This window comes from Heteronotia binoei, chromosome 10, assembly GCF_032191835.1.
Source record: "Heteronotia binoei isolate CCM8104 ecotype False Entrance Well chromosome 10, APGP_CSIRO_Hbin_v1, whole genome shotgun sequence".
NCBI lineage: Eukaryota > Metazoa > Chordata > Lepidosauria > Squamata > Gekkonidae > Heteronotia > Heteronotia binoei.
In genome coordinates, this window is record NC_083232.1 from 59052927 (window position 1) to 59071466 (window position 18540).

The window sequence follows — 18540 nt, forward strand, 5'->3', positions numbered from 1 at the left end:
ACTTTTGCAGGACTATCTCTGGCAACATTTGCAAATCTTTTGCAGTCACAAGGCAATAGGCAAAAGGAAATCAGCAAGAGGATTTCTCCACCTCCACCCCCTCAGAATTAAAAAGGAAAATCAGTCAGCTTTAAAATATCTTTAATGAACCTTTTGCCCAGTTGATCATATTTTTTACCTCCAACAGACTGTCTGGAATCTTGTGTGATAATAAAATGTTCTTTTGCAAAGTGGATCTATTTCATCTTCACTAGTATTAGAAAATCGGATTTTAAAAAATGTTTGGCATACAAGAACTGGACTGAATGGGATGAAACCTCTTGGCAGATCCCTTGTTGAGATGCAAGAAAGATGTAACTGGTTTTTAATATGAGCATCTGCTTTACCCTGCTGAAATTATGCTCTTGAGGAAAAGATGTAGGTATGGATCCTGGAAACTGCAATTTCTCTTGTTGCTGCTGGTCCTCTCTTTCTTATTATTGATGGTGACAATGTGGAACCCACCACCCAAAGACCTGACCCAGGAAGGAATCTCTCCGCCAGCAAACTACAACCCTAAAGAGGGGTACCAGGTGGATTTTGGAGAGCCTCAAGAAATCTTAGACTCTCTGGAAAATAACCAGCAGTATTTTCCTCAGGAGGGACTGTCACCCTTTATCTCCCTAAGGGAAGATGAACTCCTGATGGCTATAGGGGCACCAACAGCCAAGAGGAACCATGTCAGCCCTAGGAAAGGGTACCGGATGGTCAGGCAACAAAGCAGAAGGCAAGAGAACAAGCAGGTGCAAGATCCAGAGTTCCTGCTCCAGTCCCTTCCTTTGCAGGTGGGAGAACAGGATGATGCAGATGAACAACTGCTTATGGCTGGCCTGGAAGTTCATGGGTTTAATGAAGCACTCAGCCAAAAAATCCCTCTGCACAGGGAGCTTCCTGACGTACGGCATCCTTTGTAAGTAAAAATTTCCTACTTAACTCTGATGTCTTTCAGACCTTCCTCTAGAACCGATTGCCTAGATGTGGGACTTCTTCCTGTCCCTGGGCAATAGTGTGTCTTTTGTGATCTGCATCTCAGCAAGCAGGATTGTGAATCAATTTATTTGTTTGAAAAACAAGGCAGCAACTTTATTTAGAAAGAACAATATATAAATTGCAGGAAAAATATTTTTGTCACATAATCTTTTGGGAGGGAAACTAAAAGGAAAAAAAAATCTTCAAACCATGTAGTGTACTTTATTGAGATCCTTTCTGATTTCCTTTTTTTTTTTTTAAGTGGCATTCGGGTTTGGCAGATCATACAGACTGATGTGATTACTTAAGAGGTTTCAGTTCACACACTGAAGAATGAACCAATAGTTTGTTCTAAGAATTTCACTTTTACAGTTTCTTCATACTACTAGTGGAAATGATGGCGCACTTTAACCAGATAGAAAGCATGTTCAGTATGTACACCAGATTTTCCATTTTCTCTTTAATGAGGTGTTCTGGTGTCCTCTACTGACAAGCATGAGAATTGCATCAGAGCCAATTTTTTTTCAGCAGGTGCACTCTATATTCTAGACTAGAATGCTGCAAAGTTATTTATTTTAGACAACCTTCTCAAAGCTGAAAACTTTCAGTTAGTTAGTATGGGACGGGGGGCAGGGAATGAAATTTGCAGATTTAAAAAAACCCCTAAAAGCTAATTCTCAGGCCTGCTGTTTCAAAAAACATGGCAAGCAATGATTTAAAGTTACAGTGCACAACAGGAGTGCTTTCCTATATTGAATGGAAACCTAGCAACTCTTTACAGATGGCAGTAAGTCTTCTCAAATGACCTTCCTAAATGATACATGACTTAACATGTGTACTAAGTTTAGCATTAAAGAAGTGTGCTGTGATATTATTTGCATGTTTTTGAAGATACGTGCAGCTGCAACAGTGCTCTCTTGGTCTAAAAAGCAAGTTAAAAGACATGTCAACTTATTATACAAAACCAATGTAGTAGTTACTTAGACAGCATATATGTTCTATCTGCTTGTTTCAAACTATATCCAGCAGACTTTGTGATTTGGCTTTTGTTTCAATAAAGTTTACGTTAGGCCCTTAATCGAATTACTGATTGGCCGACATGGTATTTGAATGGAATTCAAAGTGACCCGAAACAAACTAAGGTCACTCCCTGCCATTACAAATCCAGAGCTCTATACCATTCCTGAAGCATGCTGGGATGTGGGTGGGAATGTCCTGACCCAGGTTGCTGTGGCACTCTGTGATGGAACTCATTTGTGAATTCAGCACACAAAGTCATTAAACTGATGTCATGTGCCCTCAACAGTTGATGATAGAACCAGCAAGAGTGGTCCAAATTCTAAAGAGGTATGGGAAATACCATTGTTTCTAGACTTCCATATTTTTAAACCCAAAGCAAAATCCCAGAAATATTCCAGTCTGGCTCCTAAACTTTTTTTTTTTTTAAACCAAATAATCTGATGGCATGGCATTTGCAAACTGCCATCCATTTCTCCATGTCACATGGGCATAAGAGGTTTTCAAGATATTATTTATAGGTGGACTGCAGAAGTTGCTTTTTGTTATTTTTTTCAAATGGCATGATACAATTGCTCTGAGCAGATAGCATTTATCGATCAGTATGATTGATTAATTAACTGGAGCATGAAAAGTGCACTTTTAATTTGAACTCAACCATGTCAAACGGCAGTCGTGTGCACTGTAAACCCCTAACCATTACATTAACATGGGCTGTTGTTCTACAGATACTTTCTCAGAAGTAAGACCTGTTGAATAGATGGATCTACTCAGAGATTTTTTTTGGGGGGGGGGGAATGCAGTGGAATGGAGTTCTGGAACTTCTATCTGGAAGCAAATTTTTTCTAAAATGTCTAAAAGTTCATGAGGGGCACTGGGGGAGCATGACAGTCTTTGACCCAGTCAAGTATGTTAAAAACATGGTTGCTTCAGCATTAGGCACCAAAAGCAAGACACAAAAAAGAACTAAGGAAGTTGGTGACTCGTTTAGTTTGGAAACTGCTTTAAAGTAGTGGTAACTCTATAGCACATTAAAATAGTATTGTTTCTCCTTCATTTACTTCTTGAACATTCCAGCACCTCTTTTTCCAGGAAAAAAGCGCCCTGTATCTATTTCTGATTAAACATATGATGTAACGCTTATTTCACTCCATCATCTCAGTGTGGTTTACCCTAAACATCCATATTTTATGTCCCCCACAACCATAGGGAGACAAACATCTTCTCCAAGCTCATCAACCAGTAAGGTTCTTCCCCGAGTGAAGATTTTAACCCAAGTCTTCCTTTTTCATACATTATGTTACCCACTTGCTCTGCAGTCTCCCAGAGTTCACAAATGGTTCTGTGCATCTCCAGAAACTTGTAGTCAAGTTAGCTTAGCATGGAGTTTGAGTTCCCAAACTTGGACTTGCCTTATTTGGGAATACATTGCAATTTACTTCCAGGTTTTGTTTTGTTTTTAAGTATGGAATCTACAGAACAGTGCAATGCATTTTGAATGTCCTGTATTTCTCAAGTAGCAATTCCTCATGTCATGCGCTAACCACATTTGACAGTGTGGCAAGTTCTTGAACAAAAATAGTTTCTGATATGGCATGGGGATATGCTATTCAAAGACAAGAATGTAATCAAGCCTGTCGGGTCTGCCTAAACCACTGGGTGATGCTGCTAAGAAGGAATAATAGGGGGACAACTTTTTTGAGGACTTTGGTTACTCTGGGGGCCATGGATCTGGGCAAGTTTCTCTCCATCTTTTGGGCTGGGTCTGTATAGTGCAAGGCCTGCTCCAGAGGATTGTTTGCCTGGGAAATCACAGTGATTCTCATCATCCCTGTTTGGATGCTGGGAAGTATGCATTCACTTGGTCTCTGTGCTCTTCTATTTGCACACTCCCAAGAAGAGGGGACCATTTAAATCTGTCTCATTAATTTAATACCAAAGGCTTCTTCTCCATATCAATTTTTACTGCTGGCATTCACTTATGTCCCGGAGTTCTGGAAACAAAGATTGTGCATGTTTAATAATGCAAACACCCAAAAGGCCTAAAAGATTTTAAGCTGCCTCAGAGATCCATAACTCCTACTCAAATGCTGCTGGGAACTAAGCCATTCTCCTTTTTGGCTGCAGATGAGTGGGAGTCCATTTGGCAATGCTTCTTCCTTGACAGAATTCCAGTAATGCGCACCACTGCATATTTGCAATTCTGCAGTTTTAAAAAAAAATCAGTCTGGAAACCAACACAAGGTTGTTAATCTATGACACATGGGTTTTGATATCTTAGTCTGTTGAAGAGCTACTTCTCTGGGAGTCTGTTACGGGTGTAAATGTTGACAAGCCTCATCTTTTCCCAAGTGTTAACTGGCACCGAAACGTCAGAACTCCTTCCCCAGGGAAATTTATTTTTCTCCCTCCATCACTGTCTTTTGCCAGCAGGTGAAGTATTTTTTGTTTTGTCTGGCATATCTCCAATAACAATTTTTGGCCATCCTTCAAATGTTTATGCTTTTTTAAATAGAATTTTATATTTTATATGTATTTTAATTGTTTAAATGCTTAAATCTTTTTTATGTTCACTCCCTTGTGGACCTTGATTGGGTGGAAAGGTGAAGCAAACATGTTTTAAATAAATAAAATAAAAAATAATCTCCAGAAGACTGATCATTACCAGAAACTATTTGGAAAAGATGTACTATAAATTAAACGGGAGAATTACACTAAAAGGGCTCGTAAGAAAAATAACCAGAGTAGCTTGAAGATCTGCCCTGCAAATGCAAAAAAGATGCAGAGGATGCATGCATACACAATCAGACACACAAGGGGTGATAACAGACTGGCGATCTGAGCTGCCCCTGGGACAGGAGGCAGGCGGATCAGAAAACTGCGTACATGTGCACACATCTGCCTGCCATCCCCATCCTGCACACAGATCATTCAGGGCCGGATCGAAGCTGGCTCAGAAAGGCACCACTTACAAAGTGGTACCTAAATTCTGAGGTGGCTCTGAGGTGCTTCACTGGTTGTCTGGACAGCCAGGAAACACCCAGGGAGCAGCCAAGAGATGCATGAGTGCTCTGGAAGCTCCTTCAGAGCACCTGCAGCCTGTCCCTGTTCCAGGGGCAGGCTGCGGGCTGTCTAGAGGCTCCCAGCCACTTCTTTTCTGGCTGGCTTACATCTGTTGTCAGCCAAGATGAACATACAATAAGTCAGTTCATAGGATCCCAAGTATGGAAATGCATAGGGTGCTATGGGACAGTTGGTCGTTCCCTTGCATATATACAACAGGCCACCTGTATTGAGCTGCCCTGCTTACTTATAGAAGAATAATTTCCAATCTAGCTGAAAAGCAGCAGCCTGACAGGCATATAGATATGACAGTGGGAGATATTTGTTTCAGGTTGAAAAGCTGACATATGGGAAATGCTAACTTCATAATGTGTTTGTTAATCCTGCCTTCTTATGACTCCTGGTGCCGATAAAGATATTACATAATGCAAGCCATTTGCAGAGAAGGAGGTAAGAATTAGGGGTACATACTGATAACTAGTGGAGCATCCCAATATTATCCAACAGCTCATCTGAAAGAGACATCGGGGGTCTGGTCTTGTTTTGCGGATTGAAGGTCAGAACACATTTACTGTACATTTGACAGATTCAGGATGGTCTCCAATGTGTAAGCAGCCAGTCGTCCTTGCTTTAATGTATTCCTATGGTAATCTAGAAACTGAATGTTCATGGTCATTTGCAGTGCCTGTTTTTTCCATGAAAGAGATCTTGCTGTCTTCCCTTCTTTCTGCAGCCCCTAACCAAGGAGGGTTAGGGGGACCCTGAGCAATAGAATGGGGGATGTGATGCAGGAAGTAATTGTGGAAAGGGGAATGAACAAATGGCAGGACTGCTGAGAGGAAGGACTGTGCATATAAAAGTGCCTTCAAGTTGCAGACAACTTACGGTAACCCTGTAGGGTTTGCAAGGTAATAGAGTAACAGAGGTGGTTTACCATTGCCTACCTCTTTGTAGCAGCCTTGGTGGTCCCTCATCAAGTACTAACCAGAGTTGACCCAGCTTAGCTTCTGAAATCTGATTAGATCAGGCTAGCCTGGAACATCCAGGTCAGAAAGAGAGGAAAGACTAGGGTTGCAAAATTCCAGGAGCCCTGATTACCCTGGGGGCCCATGGAGCATGGCACGTCATGTAACTTACCTGAGCAATGAAGGGAGCTGAGAGGGAATCTTAGTCTGCCATCTCACAGACTCTCTTGGCTCTTGTGTAAGCCAAAATGCCCTCAAAAGAGGTTGGGGAATTGACAGGTGGGCACCTTTGGCTTAAAAAGGATATAGAATCTATGTATACAGGATTCCACCTCCAGAAATTATTGCTAAATTTACCAAGGACACTAATTAAGTAAAACAATCACACATTTATTACAGAAATTATAGAACACACATACAAGGTAATGGATACATACAACACACATACAGTCCTAATAAAAATAGAGAGAAATGCATAGAGGTAACATAAGGATGGACAAACAGGGTGATAATTACCGATCGTAGTCTTCAAGGAAGGCTCCAATGGCGACAAACGAGGACTATGGGGAAGGGGACCCTCAACTGGCCAAGAATTGGGGATGTATCTAAACAGCATGAATGGGGTACTGCTAGATGCACACCTGTGGGGAATTGGGACTGTGGTTATAAGGACTACCTTGAGCCCTTAGGGGGTAGGAGGTATAGGGGCAGATGACAGGTGGTCAGCTGGTACATGACCTCAGAAAAAAGGGGAGGCTCCGCAATGATCATAAGGGCTGGACTTATGCGGTAGCCAATAGCCAGTTTATTGGAGGCACCTGATTGGATGCCTATACCTGGCCAATGAGCAAACTTGGCCCTGGTTGCCTAATTGGACTTCCAGGTAACAATGGGCCAAAAGGGGGAGGCTCCAGGATGACCATTAAGGGAAAGAATGGGTGAAATTATTGGGGTGGAAGTGATTAAAAGGCTATCAAAACTTATCGAAAAGGTGACAATAGATGGCCAAATTGCTACCTAAGGTAACACCCAATCTATACAAAGAAACTTGGCTCTGGATGAAGATGTTCTTCCTCTTCTTCATTCCTCTACTGGCACCATCCTTTGTCTTGGGTCCCATTGGACAAAGGCTTAGTCTGGCAGGATCCACACCTAAGATAAGCTTGATTGCCTTATGCGTAAGTGAAATCTGTTGAGTATGTGAGCCTCCCGCTTCGCTGTAATGGAGTCTGGCACTGCAGGAAGATAGTTGCTGGTGATGTTAGCCTTCCCATATGGATTCTATGGTCAAGGCTGGAAATCATCTGCCTGGACAGTTCCTGGTGGTGCAACTTCTTCCACTGCAACGGCCGAGATGGTGCACGCACGGAGCGGCTGGAAACCCATCTATCCTCCTGGTTAGCACTCTTCCAGAGATACCAAGTGCTGCTGCAATGTTGTGGCTGTTAGTATTCACATAAGTCCCTTACAGTCTGGTAGACAAAACCCACATTTTCCTGGCAGATGTGTGTGAGTTGAGTCTCCAGGCACCCTGGCAACCAATCGGGTGACTACGATGTTCTGAAATTAGGGGTCTTTTTCTCACACTTGATAAGCAGAAATCAATGTCCTCTTCCTTCATTCACACATAAACACACTCATGTAATCTCCTGCATGAACAGAGCAGAAGCCTGCATGCAAGCAGGTTTCTGCCAATTGTCCCTTTTGACAGTAGCCCTTCTTGTGCATTTCTAGCCCCATTCCATTGTGCATTTCTAGCCCCATTCCAAAAAATCCCCAAGATTGCTGGGGTGGGATCTGTAGAAGAAGGGAAAGGTGGCAAACAGTCTTTCTGCAAGAAATGATGCACTTATGATTGCCTGGTCCAATTCGAAGTAAAAAAAACTCTTTTAACACGGCTTGTTTCATTTCCTAAGACCCAGCCAGACTGCAGCATGTAACCTCTGAGAAGGGTTTTTTTTTAAAAAAAACAAAGAACTGTGTGAGATGTACAAACCTTTGGGCAATGTTAATTTTTTTCTAGTGTAAATGCATTATAATGCAAATCATAATCTCCTGCTTAATATTTCCTCTAGGAATCCTTGGCTTGTAATCAATATTGCTACTTAACAAAATATTATGACAAACAATGGAACTGCGTGCACTCTAAATTATCCTTACCAAATTCTATAATTCCATAATAAACTATTTATAGCCAACATTTGCACAATGCATTAAATAAGTCTGGGGTGCAAAATGGATAAAATAATGTATGTTTGTTTCTTAGCCACTCATGCTGATAGAATTTTTTTAGTGACGCTGAAGATTTCATTGGACAAAACTCTAATAGAAAAAAAAAATGTTTTCCAAAAAGGGGGGAGGGACTCATCACTGATGACCTGAAATTATTATAATTTTGCAAAGAGTTCTGATCCTGTTTGTCTCACATGTTAACTATTTTTGGCCGTGGCAACAGACTGAACAGACATTTCAGTAAGTACTGATAGAGTATACAGCATGGTCAATGCTTTCATCTTGTGGCTTTAAAATTAACCATGAGCAAAAACCAGATTCATTTGCACTGTATACCTTTTGTTTCTTACTAAGGTGCCTGAAACAAGAATCCAGTCCTAACCTGCCTAGGGCTAGTGTCATCATCTGTTTCCATAATGAAGCTTGGTCAACTCTCTTGAGGACAGTTCATAGCATCTTGGATACAGCCCCCAGAGCTTTTCTCAAAGAAATCATCCTTGTAGATGACCTCAGCACACAAGGTAGTTCTTTATTTGCTCTTACAGTCAGTCTGATGTGATCTGCTGGCTTAACAGAGAGGATAAGAAAATCAACTGAAGTCAGGGTGAGTATTCCCTCCTTCAAATCTTGACTTTACTGCAAGCACAGCTGCCATCATTGTATTTTCTGACCACTGATGCAAAGAATAACAATATGTGGCTGGAAATTCTCAGCATTTTCTGGGATTATTTCCTCTGATGTAATTTAAACTCACAGACAAATATGATTGCTTGCCAATATTTATCCTGAAACTGGAAGATTCCCTGATAGCTTTTAAACAGTATTTAGATTTTAGTTCAACTTGATGAGTAAAAACCAACTAGTTTGTGAGTGTTGTCAGAGGTCACTTAATAGAAAAAGAGGTACCGGAGCTCATTAGCACAACTCATTTGCATATGCTACACACCCCTGATATCACCAGAAGGTGTACTAAATTATATTAGCTCAGCATCTACCTTAAAATGCTTCTTGAATTATAATTGTCATAATAAAACCTGACTCCCATCATACTTTTTAAATTACTTTTTCCTATGAGGCCACAGTGGCATGATGAAGATTTCCATCTGCCTGCTTTTTATGTTTTGGTTTTTTTCCCATTTTTTTTGTGTGGGAAAATATTATAAAGTTTGTAAAATCTTAGAGTTCAGCAAAATTCTCACAGAGGGTTTGAACAATGGAGCCCAGACGCAGGAATTGCGGGAAGGGGTAAGAAAGAAAGAGCACGATAAAATGTAGAGGTTCCGAAGTTCCACTCCTGTGAGCTCCTGCCCAAAATGAGGCCAGTGTGTTGTCAGTAAACCATTGAGCTTAGAATAATCAAGAGTATATTTGAACATATGCTTTTATGGACTAGCAGCCACATTCATTCCATAAAAATCTTATGCTGTAATAAAATGTTGTCAGTCTTCAAGGTGCCACAAGACTGCTGCTTAGTTTGGTAGCAACAGACCCTTTGGAATAACTGAAGTTAGAGGTCTATTAGCAATTGCATGTCTCTTTTTTCTTTAATAATAAACAATGTGTATTCTGGTAGGTAGCCATGTTGGTCTGAAGCAGCAGAAGAAAGTTTGAGTCCAGTGGCACCTTTAACTTTTATTCAGGGTATAAGTCTGCACACATAAGAAGTCTGCACACACACTTCTTCAGATATAATGAAATGCAAATTACGAAATCATACATATAAGTATGAGTAGCAAATGGGCAGAAAATGGATAGGCCCATTGCAGGGACAGGAAAGTGAAATTATAACAGATGATGAAGAGGGGGCAGAACTGCTTAATTCCTACTTTTCCTCTTGCAAAGGAAATGGCGCTCAACATGGCAAAAACAGAACGCATGATGAGGGAAGGAAGTTGCAGGCTAGGATTGGCATGGGGGCAGTACATAAATACCTAGTTTCTTTAAATGAAACTAAGTCCTGGGGGGCAGATGAACTGCATCCAAGGGTACTATAAGAACTCTTAGACATAATTTCTGAGCCTCTGTCCATTATTTTTGAGAATTCTTTGAGAATAGGTGAGGTGCCAGAAGATTGGAGGCAGGCAAATGTCCCGATCTTCAAGAAGGGGAAAAAGGAGGATCCAAGTAGTACCAACCCAACAGCTTAATGTCTATACCTGGAAAAGTTTTAGAACAAATCATCAAACAGTCAGACCTTGAGCATTTAGAAAGGACAGCTGTGGCTACTAAGAGCCAGTGTTGGTTTCTCAAGAACAAGTCATGTCAGACTAACCTTATTTTCTTTTTTGAGAAGGTTACTACTTTGCTGGATCAGTGGGATGCTCTAGACATAGGTCGTTTTCGCACTAACCTACAGCCGGCGCGACCCCCCTCTTCACCGCGCAGGATCTGCGCGAATTTTGCACTAAATGCCGCGGAGCAGCCTTTTGCGCCGGAAACTCCCGTCGCAAAAGCCGCGCAAACGCCAAACTGCTTTTTGGCGATTTACGTTTGAGCGGCTTTTGCGACGGGAGTTTCCGGCGCAAAAGGCTGCTCCGCGGCATTTAGTGCGAAATCCGCACAGATCCTGCGCGGTGAAGAGGGGGGTCGCGCCGGCTGGAGGTGAGTGCGAAAACGACCATAGTTTATCTTGATTTCAGTAAGGCTTTTGATAGTTCCACATAATATTCTTGCTGAAAAACTGGTAAAATGTGGTCTGGATCCCACTGCTGTTAGGTAGATCTGTAATTGGTTGACAGATCACACCCAAAGAATGCTTGTGAATGGTTTCTCATCCTCTTGGAGATGAATGACAAGTGGAGTGCCTCAAAGATCTGTCCTAGGACCTGTTTTGTTTAATATCTTTATAAATGATCTGGATTAAGGAATAGAGGGAATGCTTATTAAATCTGCAGATGAGACTGCAGAATTGGGAGGGGTAGCAAATACAGTAGAAGACAGAGTCAGGATACAGGATGATCTTGACAGGCTGAAAAACTGGGTTAAAACAAATAAAATAAAATGAATTTAACAGGGATAAATGTAAAGGTCTGCATTTAGGTAGAAAAAATCCAATGCATGGCTATAGGATGGGGGAGACTTGTCTTGGCAGCAGTATGTGCGAAAAGGATCTAGGGGTCTTAGTTGACTATAAACATGAGTCAGCAGTGTGATGCGTTGGCTAAAAAGGCAAATACAATTTTTGGCTGTATCTACAGAAGTCCAGATCACATGAAGTGATGGTATTGCTTTACTCTGCTGTGGTTAGACCTCACTTAGAGTATTGTGTTCAGTTTTGGGCACCACAATTTAAGGATATAATCAAGCTGTAATATATCCAGAGGAGGACAACAAAGATGGTGAAGGGTCTGGAGACCAAGTCATATGAGGAAATGTTGAAGGAGCTTGGGATGTCCAGCCTGGAAAGGAGATGACTGAGAGGTGATATGATCACCATCTTCAAGTACTTGAAGGGCTGAAGAAGATGATGCTGAGTTGTTTTCTGTTGCCCCAGAAGGTCGGACTAGAATCAATGGGTTGAAATTAAATCAAAATCATTTTTGGCTCAACATTAGGAAGAACTTCCTGACAATTAGAGCAGTTCCTCAGGGGAACAGGCTTCTTCAGGAAGTGGTGGGTTCGCCTTCTTTGGAGGTTTTTAAACAGAGGCTAAATAGCCATCTGACAGCAATGCTGATTCTGTGAGCTTAGGAAGATCATGAGGAAGGTAGGAAGGGTTGTATCAGTGCTTAGCTCTTGTTGCCTTTTCTTACATGTCCACGAAAATACTGATTGCCACTTTGTGGTCAGGCAGCAGTTTTTCTCCAGGCCAGTTTGGCCAGGGATTCTGGAATTTGTTGCCATCTTCTGGGCATGGAACTTCTGGGGTCACTGGGGTGTGGGGGGAGATATTTGTGAAATTCTTGCATTGTGCAGGGGGTTGGATTGTATGACCCTGAAGGTCCCTTTGAACTCTATGGTTCTATGAAATTAGCACAGAACACAGTGAAGATTTTAACCAATGCAAGGACCAAAGAGGAATAACAAGCTTAGTTTATATGGGTACCATTTGTTTGGGTTTAATTCCACGGGAAAACACAATAAAAGGAATAAAGATATAAAAATGTGAGACTGATGGGCAGAAGTAACCTTGATTGTAGAATGCTGAGAGTAATTAACTGAGACCTTGCCATGATGCTCCATCCATCTCTCAAGTGTGGAGGCAAACTTACATTTTCTTTCTGAAGTGGGGAAATTGGCTGTGCAGTGTTTCTGCTCTGTCCCCAGTCCAAAGAAATGCATTCCAATCCACCATTTCAAATTACATTATATGCTATTATTCATTTCATTATAATCAATCTACTATTCCAGCTAAGAAATAAAATAAAGAGGATATATAGCCCTTCTGGGGGATTGGTGAAAATACAGATGTAAGGACTGAATGAGGTTAGCATATGTAGAGAAATAAGAAACCAATATCCTTGTTAAGTCCTGTGGATTCCATTGTTATAAATGTTGTAATAACTCGTAATTGTGTAACTTGTAACGTAACGAATAGTAGACTGTAATATAATTTGGAATGGTAGATTTGAATGTATTTTACTATGTGTTGAAAGTATTCCTCTACTATGCTTTCACCAAGAATTAAACCCAAACAAAAGGTAACCATATAAACTAAGCTTGATATTCCTGTTTGGTCCTTGCACCTGTTAAACATCTTCATTATGCTGTATGCTAATTTGCTGCTCTTCCTCTACCTATAAGTATGGACTGATAACTTCCATTTCAATGTATCTGAAGTAGTGTGCATGCAAGCTTATAACTTGAATAAAACTTTGTTGGTCTTAAAGGTGCCATTGGATTAGAACTTTGTTCAATATTTATTTTGGATTCTCATCAGAGCTAGGACCACTCTTTGGTGAACTAGAGTAACAGTTGCAATGTGGTTGTTGCTTGTAAGATTCTCATTTTCAGTTTGCAGCCATGCAGAATGTTTGTAATGTTTAACTACAAGTTGACAGAAATTGTACATGATCTCATTGTCTCCCAGCCCATCTTCAGTCTCTTGGAACTTTCTGACAGTAGCACATCATATTTCAAGAGTGATGCAGTTTGATAGCATTCTCATTGCTTTCCAAGCACATGTACTTTTTCTGTCTTGGAATAGCTTCAGATGGAAAAGATTTGTGGGTTTCTAACTTAGTTCAATTGGACCTGGGGGGAAACCAGCTGTGATAGGTGCCTATTGGCTGCCACTTGCGCCATCACCCAAACACATAGAGGCAACCAAATAGTTTTCCAGTCATTTAAAATGTTTGTGAACTGGAGGGAGAGATATATTAGGATGAGAAGGCAGCCTCCGCAATAAACTAAGATTGCCAAGTCTGTGTTGGAAAATACTTGGAGACTTTGGGGGTGGAGCCAGGAGATGGTGCAGTTTGGGGAGGGGAGGGGCCTCAGCATGGTACTATGTCATAGAGTCCACTCTTCAAAGCAGCCATTTTTTCCCAGGGGAGCTGATCTCTGCCAGCTGGAAATCAGCTGTAAAAACAAGAGATCTCCAGGCCCCACCTGGAGGCTGATAACCCTACAACGAGCCAAGAGTGAGTCAAGAATGACAGCTTACAAGCTTCTTGGCTTAGGAAGCAACTTGCTGATCCAATATTCAACTTGCTGGTATTGTGTCACACACAATACTGCAATCATAGCGTAGTGGCATTCTTAGAATATAGGTCTGTTTTCACTCCTACCTGTTGGTTAATTTAGATTAATTCAACTCACATACAGTTATTTATTACTTCATTGCTCCAACATCAAATGAAAATTTGCCCATTATTATTATCACTCATAACACGTTGCAGGCAGAACTTCACATGACTGTTCATCACCTTAATAATCTTCAGCAAAAGCACTGCTGAATGCTTTAAAAATCATTGCAAGCTACATCTCAGCATGAAATAAAACTTGCCAGGGATTTCCCACACACACACACACACACACACTTCACCATAAACACCACTGTGAAAAATGTGTCAACAAGTCTTTACTCTCATCTTTTCTGCTCTACAGCATTGTGGATCAAATATACAAAACTGCACCCAAGTAATTTCTGGAAGAAAGGGTTTTTTTTGTTGGGGAGGAGACATCTTCAGACTAACCTAAAATTTAAATCGTTGTTGTATTAATGGCAGGACACTTAAAGTCATCCCTGAGTGAACACATCTCTAAGCTGGCAGGTGTGAAATTGATTAGGAGCAACAAAAGACTAGGGGTCGTTCAGGGTCGGATGCTTGGTGCTGCACGAGCAACAGGGGATGTTGTGGTCTTCATGGACTCCCACTGCGAGTGTCTCAGAGGCTGGCTCGAACCTCTGCTGGACAGACTAGCCAGTGACAGGTAAATAACTATTCCTTTCATCTATTGTGTCACTGCATCTTTGCCAAACGGATTGCTCTAACATCTTTGAAGGATTGTGGGTGTCGAACAACCAATTTTTATACTTGATGCACAAGTTCTCATAAACTCTTGATTAAAGCTAAAAGCAACATGGGCAGTTGTTAAAAAATGTTTGTATGTGCTGAACAGGACTTTATATCAGCAAATGCACTTCCCCTCAAACCTGTATGTTTTTTGCTCAGGTAACAGGAATGTGTTGGTGGTGGCGGGGAGTTGGAAGAAAAGAGGGGTGGGTATGTAAGTTCTCCTACAGTGGTTCTCCCCTACAAATGAACCAATTTTTTTAAAGGTGGGCTTCCAGTTTCACTGTCCGGGGGGGGGGGAGGTGGGGACCCAACCTTTTCCCTTTCAAATGCCACCACTCCATGCAGAGCTGGATCCTTCATGTTTCCTCCATAACATCCTCTGTCCATACTTTAAGTTCCTGTCTCCTTCCTAAATGTAGTTGGTTGGATCCAGCCCTTCCACTAAGTGACAACTTTCTCCAACAAAGGAAGCCTTCTTCCAAATGAGTAAGGCTCATTCCATGGGGACCAAAGCTCCTCACTAAGCAAAAGAGAGTCACTGGATCCAACCCATTAGTATTTTCATTCTTCCTGTTTATCTAGTATGCAGTGAACTTCTTAACCAAAACTCCTTTGCAAAGGATGAGAACTACCATGGCAGCATTGCTTGGACTACAATAACCTTCATTTTATGTAGTACTATGGCCTGCATTAGAACAAAGTTTGAGTCCAGTGGCATCTTTAAGACCAACAACGTTTTATTCAAGGTATAAGCTTTTGTGTGTATGTACACTTCTCCAGATACAATGAAATGGAAATTACCAGTCCATATATATAGGTAGAGGGTGAGCAGAAAATTAGCATACATAATGAAACCATTTAACAGATTCAAGGACCAAACGGGAATAACAAGCTTGGTTTATAGTTACAGTTTGTTTGGGTTTAATTCCAGGGTGGGGGGAGAAAACATAGTGAAGGAAATAAATATGTCAGAATTGGAGACTGAAGGGCAAATGTATCCTTAATTATGGAATGCTGAGAGTAATTAACAGAGAACCCTGCCATTATGCTCCCTCCGTCTCCTCTCAAGTATGGAGGTGACCTATGGTTACCAAGTCCAACTCAGGAAATACTTGGGGACCTTGAGGGTGGAGTCTGGGGACTTCGGGAGTGGAACTTGGAGACCTTCCTATCCCCTAAAATGAATAAATGAATAAATATATGGTAGTGCTGTTCCCTTGAACACAATCTTCATTTCCTTCTCCTCTTTGCAGCCTTCAAAGGGTTCCCCAAGCAGCTGCACTTTCACTAAATGAAAGTGAACACACACACACTCACAAAGCAGCCCAAATGAACTGTTTGCAAGCACGCACTTATGTGATCTTACTGGGGCAATTTACTCATGAAAGTTGCTGGATGTAGCAGTCTGCTGTATTTCAACCAACTTCTTCAGACTAACAGAAGAAACTAGAACTACTAAACAAAGCGTTATAGGTTTTGTTTAATTTTTTACTGTCCATACAAATAATCAGGTTCTGGTTAACTCTTTACTATCCATACAAATGACTTCTGAAATGAATGCCAAATAAACAGAGGGACTATGCTGGCCTCCTCTCTCACACACTCACTGGGAAGAGCCATGGGACTCTGCCTACTCACCCCACTCCCCTGCAGCTTTGTCCTGCTTCTAAAACACAAGCAGTTCTTTGCAAGCTTCTTCTAAGCCTGCTGAGTTTTAAAGACACATGGCGGCTGTTGGGCCAGGACTTCCCCGTGGTAGCCAACTGACTGGCAGAGGGGAGAAGCCTGCAAAACCAGGGGATCCCCTACCAGGACCTGGGGACTAGTAGTCAAAACAATGGACTGCAGTGTGGAGAATCCAAATAAAAAATGCACTGCTTTCAGGCACAACAACACAACAATAAGAGTAATTTAGTGGTAGCCAGTCATACACAACAAAACACTAATTCCAAATATACATTCCAAATATATGGATACATAAATTCCAGAAATGAATTCCAAATATATTGACAAATATATGGATAATGGTGGGTCGATCCAAAGCACACCATTTCAAATCTACACCAGGTCCAAAGATGAATGGATAAACATATAGTATTAGTATCACTTTGAAATGAGACCTTTAACCTGAAACCCAGAGAGCTTACAATCTTAATAACAAGAACTTGTGTTTGTATGGGAATCACCGCTAACATTCATACATAGCCGAAGTCTGCACTAATTACATAGGGAAAGATTCTCCTCAATCAGATCTCCAGTAGTCACCAGAAGCCTTGGTGGGCAAAAGCCCTGCCTGGCCCCACCCACTTCCCCAAAACACTTGGCAGATGCCAAAAAAAGTATCAGTGGTTGCCATGGCAACATGTTGAAGACCCCTATCTTATGAGTTGTCTCATTCTATCCATTGTATGGTATTGATTGAGGCTCAGTGAGAAAGGTGGGCTATAAAAAAAATTAAAAAAAATTAAAAATAAGAATTGAGGATAAAAATGAAATTTTGGGCATTTTGTCAACCAACAAGATTGTTAAGAATTCGAAAAGCCTCATGTCAGTCATAAAAGACCTCAAATTATACTTAGCAACTCCTCATTGTACCCATACAGAAATAATATGGAATAATTTAAATAAGCATAATTGACTTAAACAGAAGGGATCAAGCATGTTAACTATGTTAATGTGGGGCATGAATCCTTCAGTAGATTTTTCTGTTCTTCTGATATTAAACCTCAAGCATTTGAAGAAAAAAACAGCAGACTTGTGGCCGTATTTTACATCTCATATTTCTAAGGCTTATGAAACATTCATAAGTAAGCAGTCTTGGAATTTCTAAATGGAACACATTAATTCACGTATGAGACACAGTTAAAGGAGATCTAAGAGAAAGGGCAGTGAAGAAATGTTATAATAATGTTTTACATTTGATACACTCATATCTTTCCCTTATCAAAGAATTCATATCTAAAGAGACAAGTTCAGGGTGAAACATATTAAGGAATGGAGTATGTGGTTCTCCTGAATTCTTCCCCCCTCCCCTACATGATCTCATCCTGCCTGTGAGTATCAGGCCTGATAGGTTTGCTTGTTTACTTCATTTATAACATGTCTTTCTCCCAAATGGTGATCCAAAGCAGCTTGCATCATTCTTCTCTCTTCTTTTTTATCTTCACACAACCCTGTGAGGTAATAAGGCTGAGTATATGTGATTGGCTGAAGGTCAAGCAAGTTCTCATGTAGGGTTGCCATCTTCCCATAGTTTCTGCTACCCAACACCACTCTACTGAGTTGAAGGAGGGGATGCCAGAGAGAAATGGGGAGGGGAATCATCATTCCTGGTGTAGTGACATCACTTCTGGAATGTGCCAAAAGTAACAGCATGTGCTGGGAAAACCAATCCTCCCCCAAATGAGGTCCCTGCCTCCCCCATCTCCCGTCAATTGATAGGTTGAGTCTGGCAGTCCTGCCAATTGATAGGTTGAGTCTGGCAGTCCTACTTCCTTGTAAGAGTGGGAATTCAGACTTGGGTGTCCCAAATAGTAGTGCACCACTATACCACCTGGTGACCCCCCCATTCTTCTTTTTTACAAACATACACACAGCTGAGAGCCAGGGACAGTGGAGCAACTTATTTTTCCATTCAAACATACAAATATAAAGCACTAAAAGTAACAAAACAGAATCTATAGTACTTATTCGTTAAAATCTATTTGATTTATTGCCAGCAGTGGAAGCTAAGGTAGTAATGGATATTACTGAAGTGATACTCTTTGGGGCTCAGCTATGAGGAGTCAGATGTA

General features: G+C 41.1%; 1 protein-coding gene across 1 annotated transcript in view; it reads left to right on the forward strand.

The window, feature by feature from the left end:
* The first annotated feature begins 307 nt into the window (after nucleotides 1-307).
* Nucleotides 308-18540, forward strand: part of GALNT15 (polypeptide N-acetylgalactosaminyltransferase 15) — a 37356-nt gene continuing 19123 nt past the window's right edge. Inside the window, exons 1-3 of the mRNA XM_060248727.1 lie at nucleotides 308-949; nucleotides 8640-8806; nucleotides 14456-14660. Of these exons, the coding sequence (XP_060104710.1) occupies nucleotides 399-949; nucleotides 8640-8806; nucleotides 14456-14660 (923 nt within the window). The 5' untranslated portion in view covers nucleotides 308-398. The remainder of the gene's footprint in view (nucleotides 950-8639; nucleotides 8807-14455; nucleotides 14661-18540) is intronic.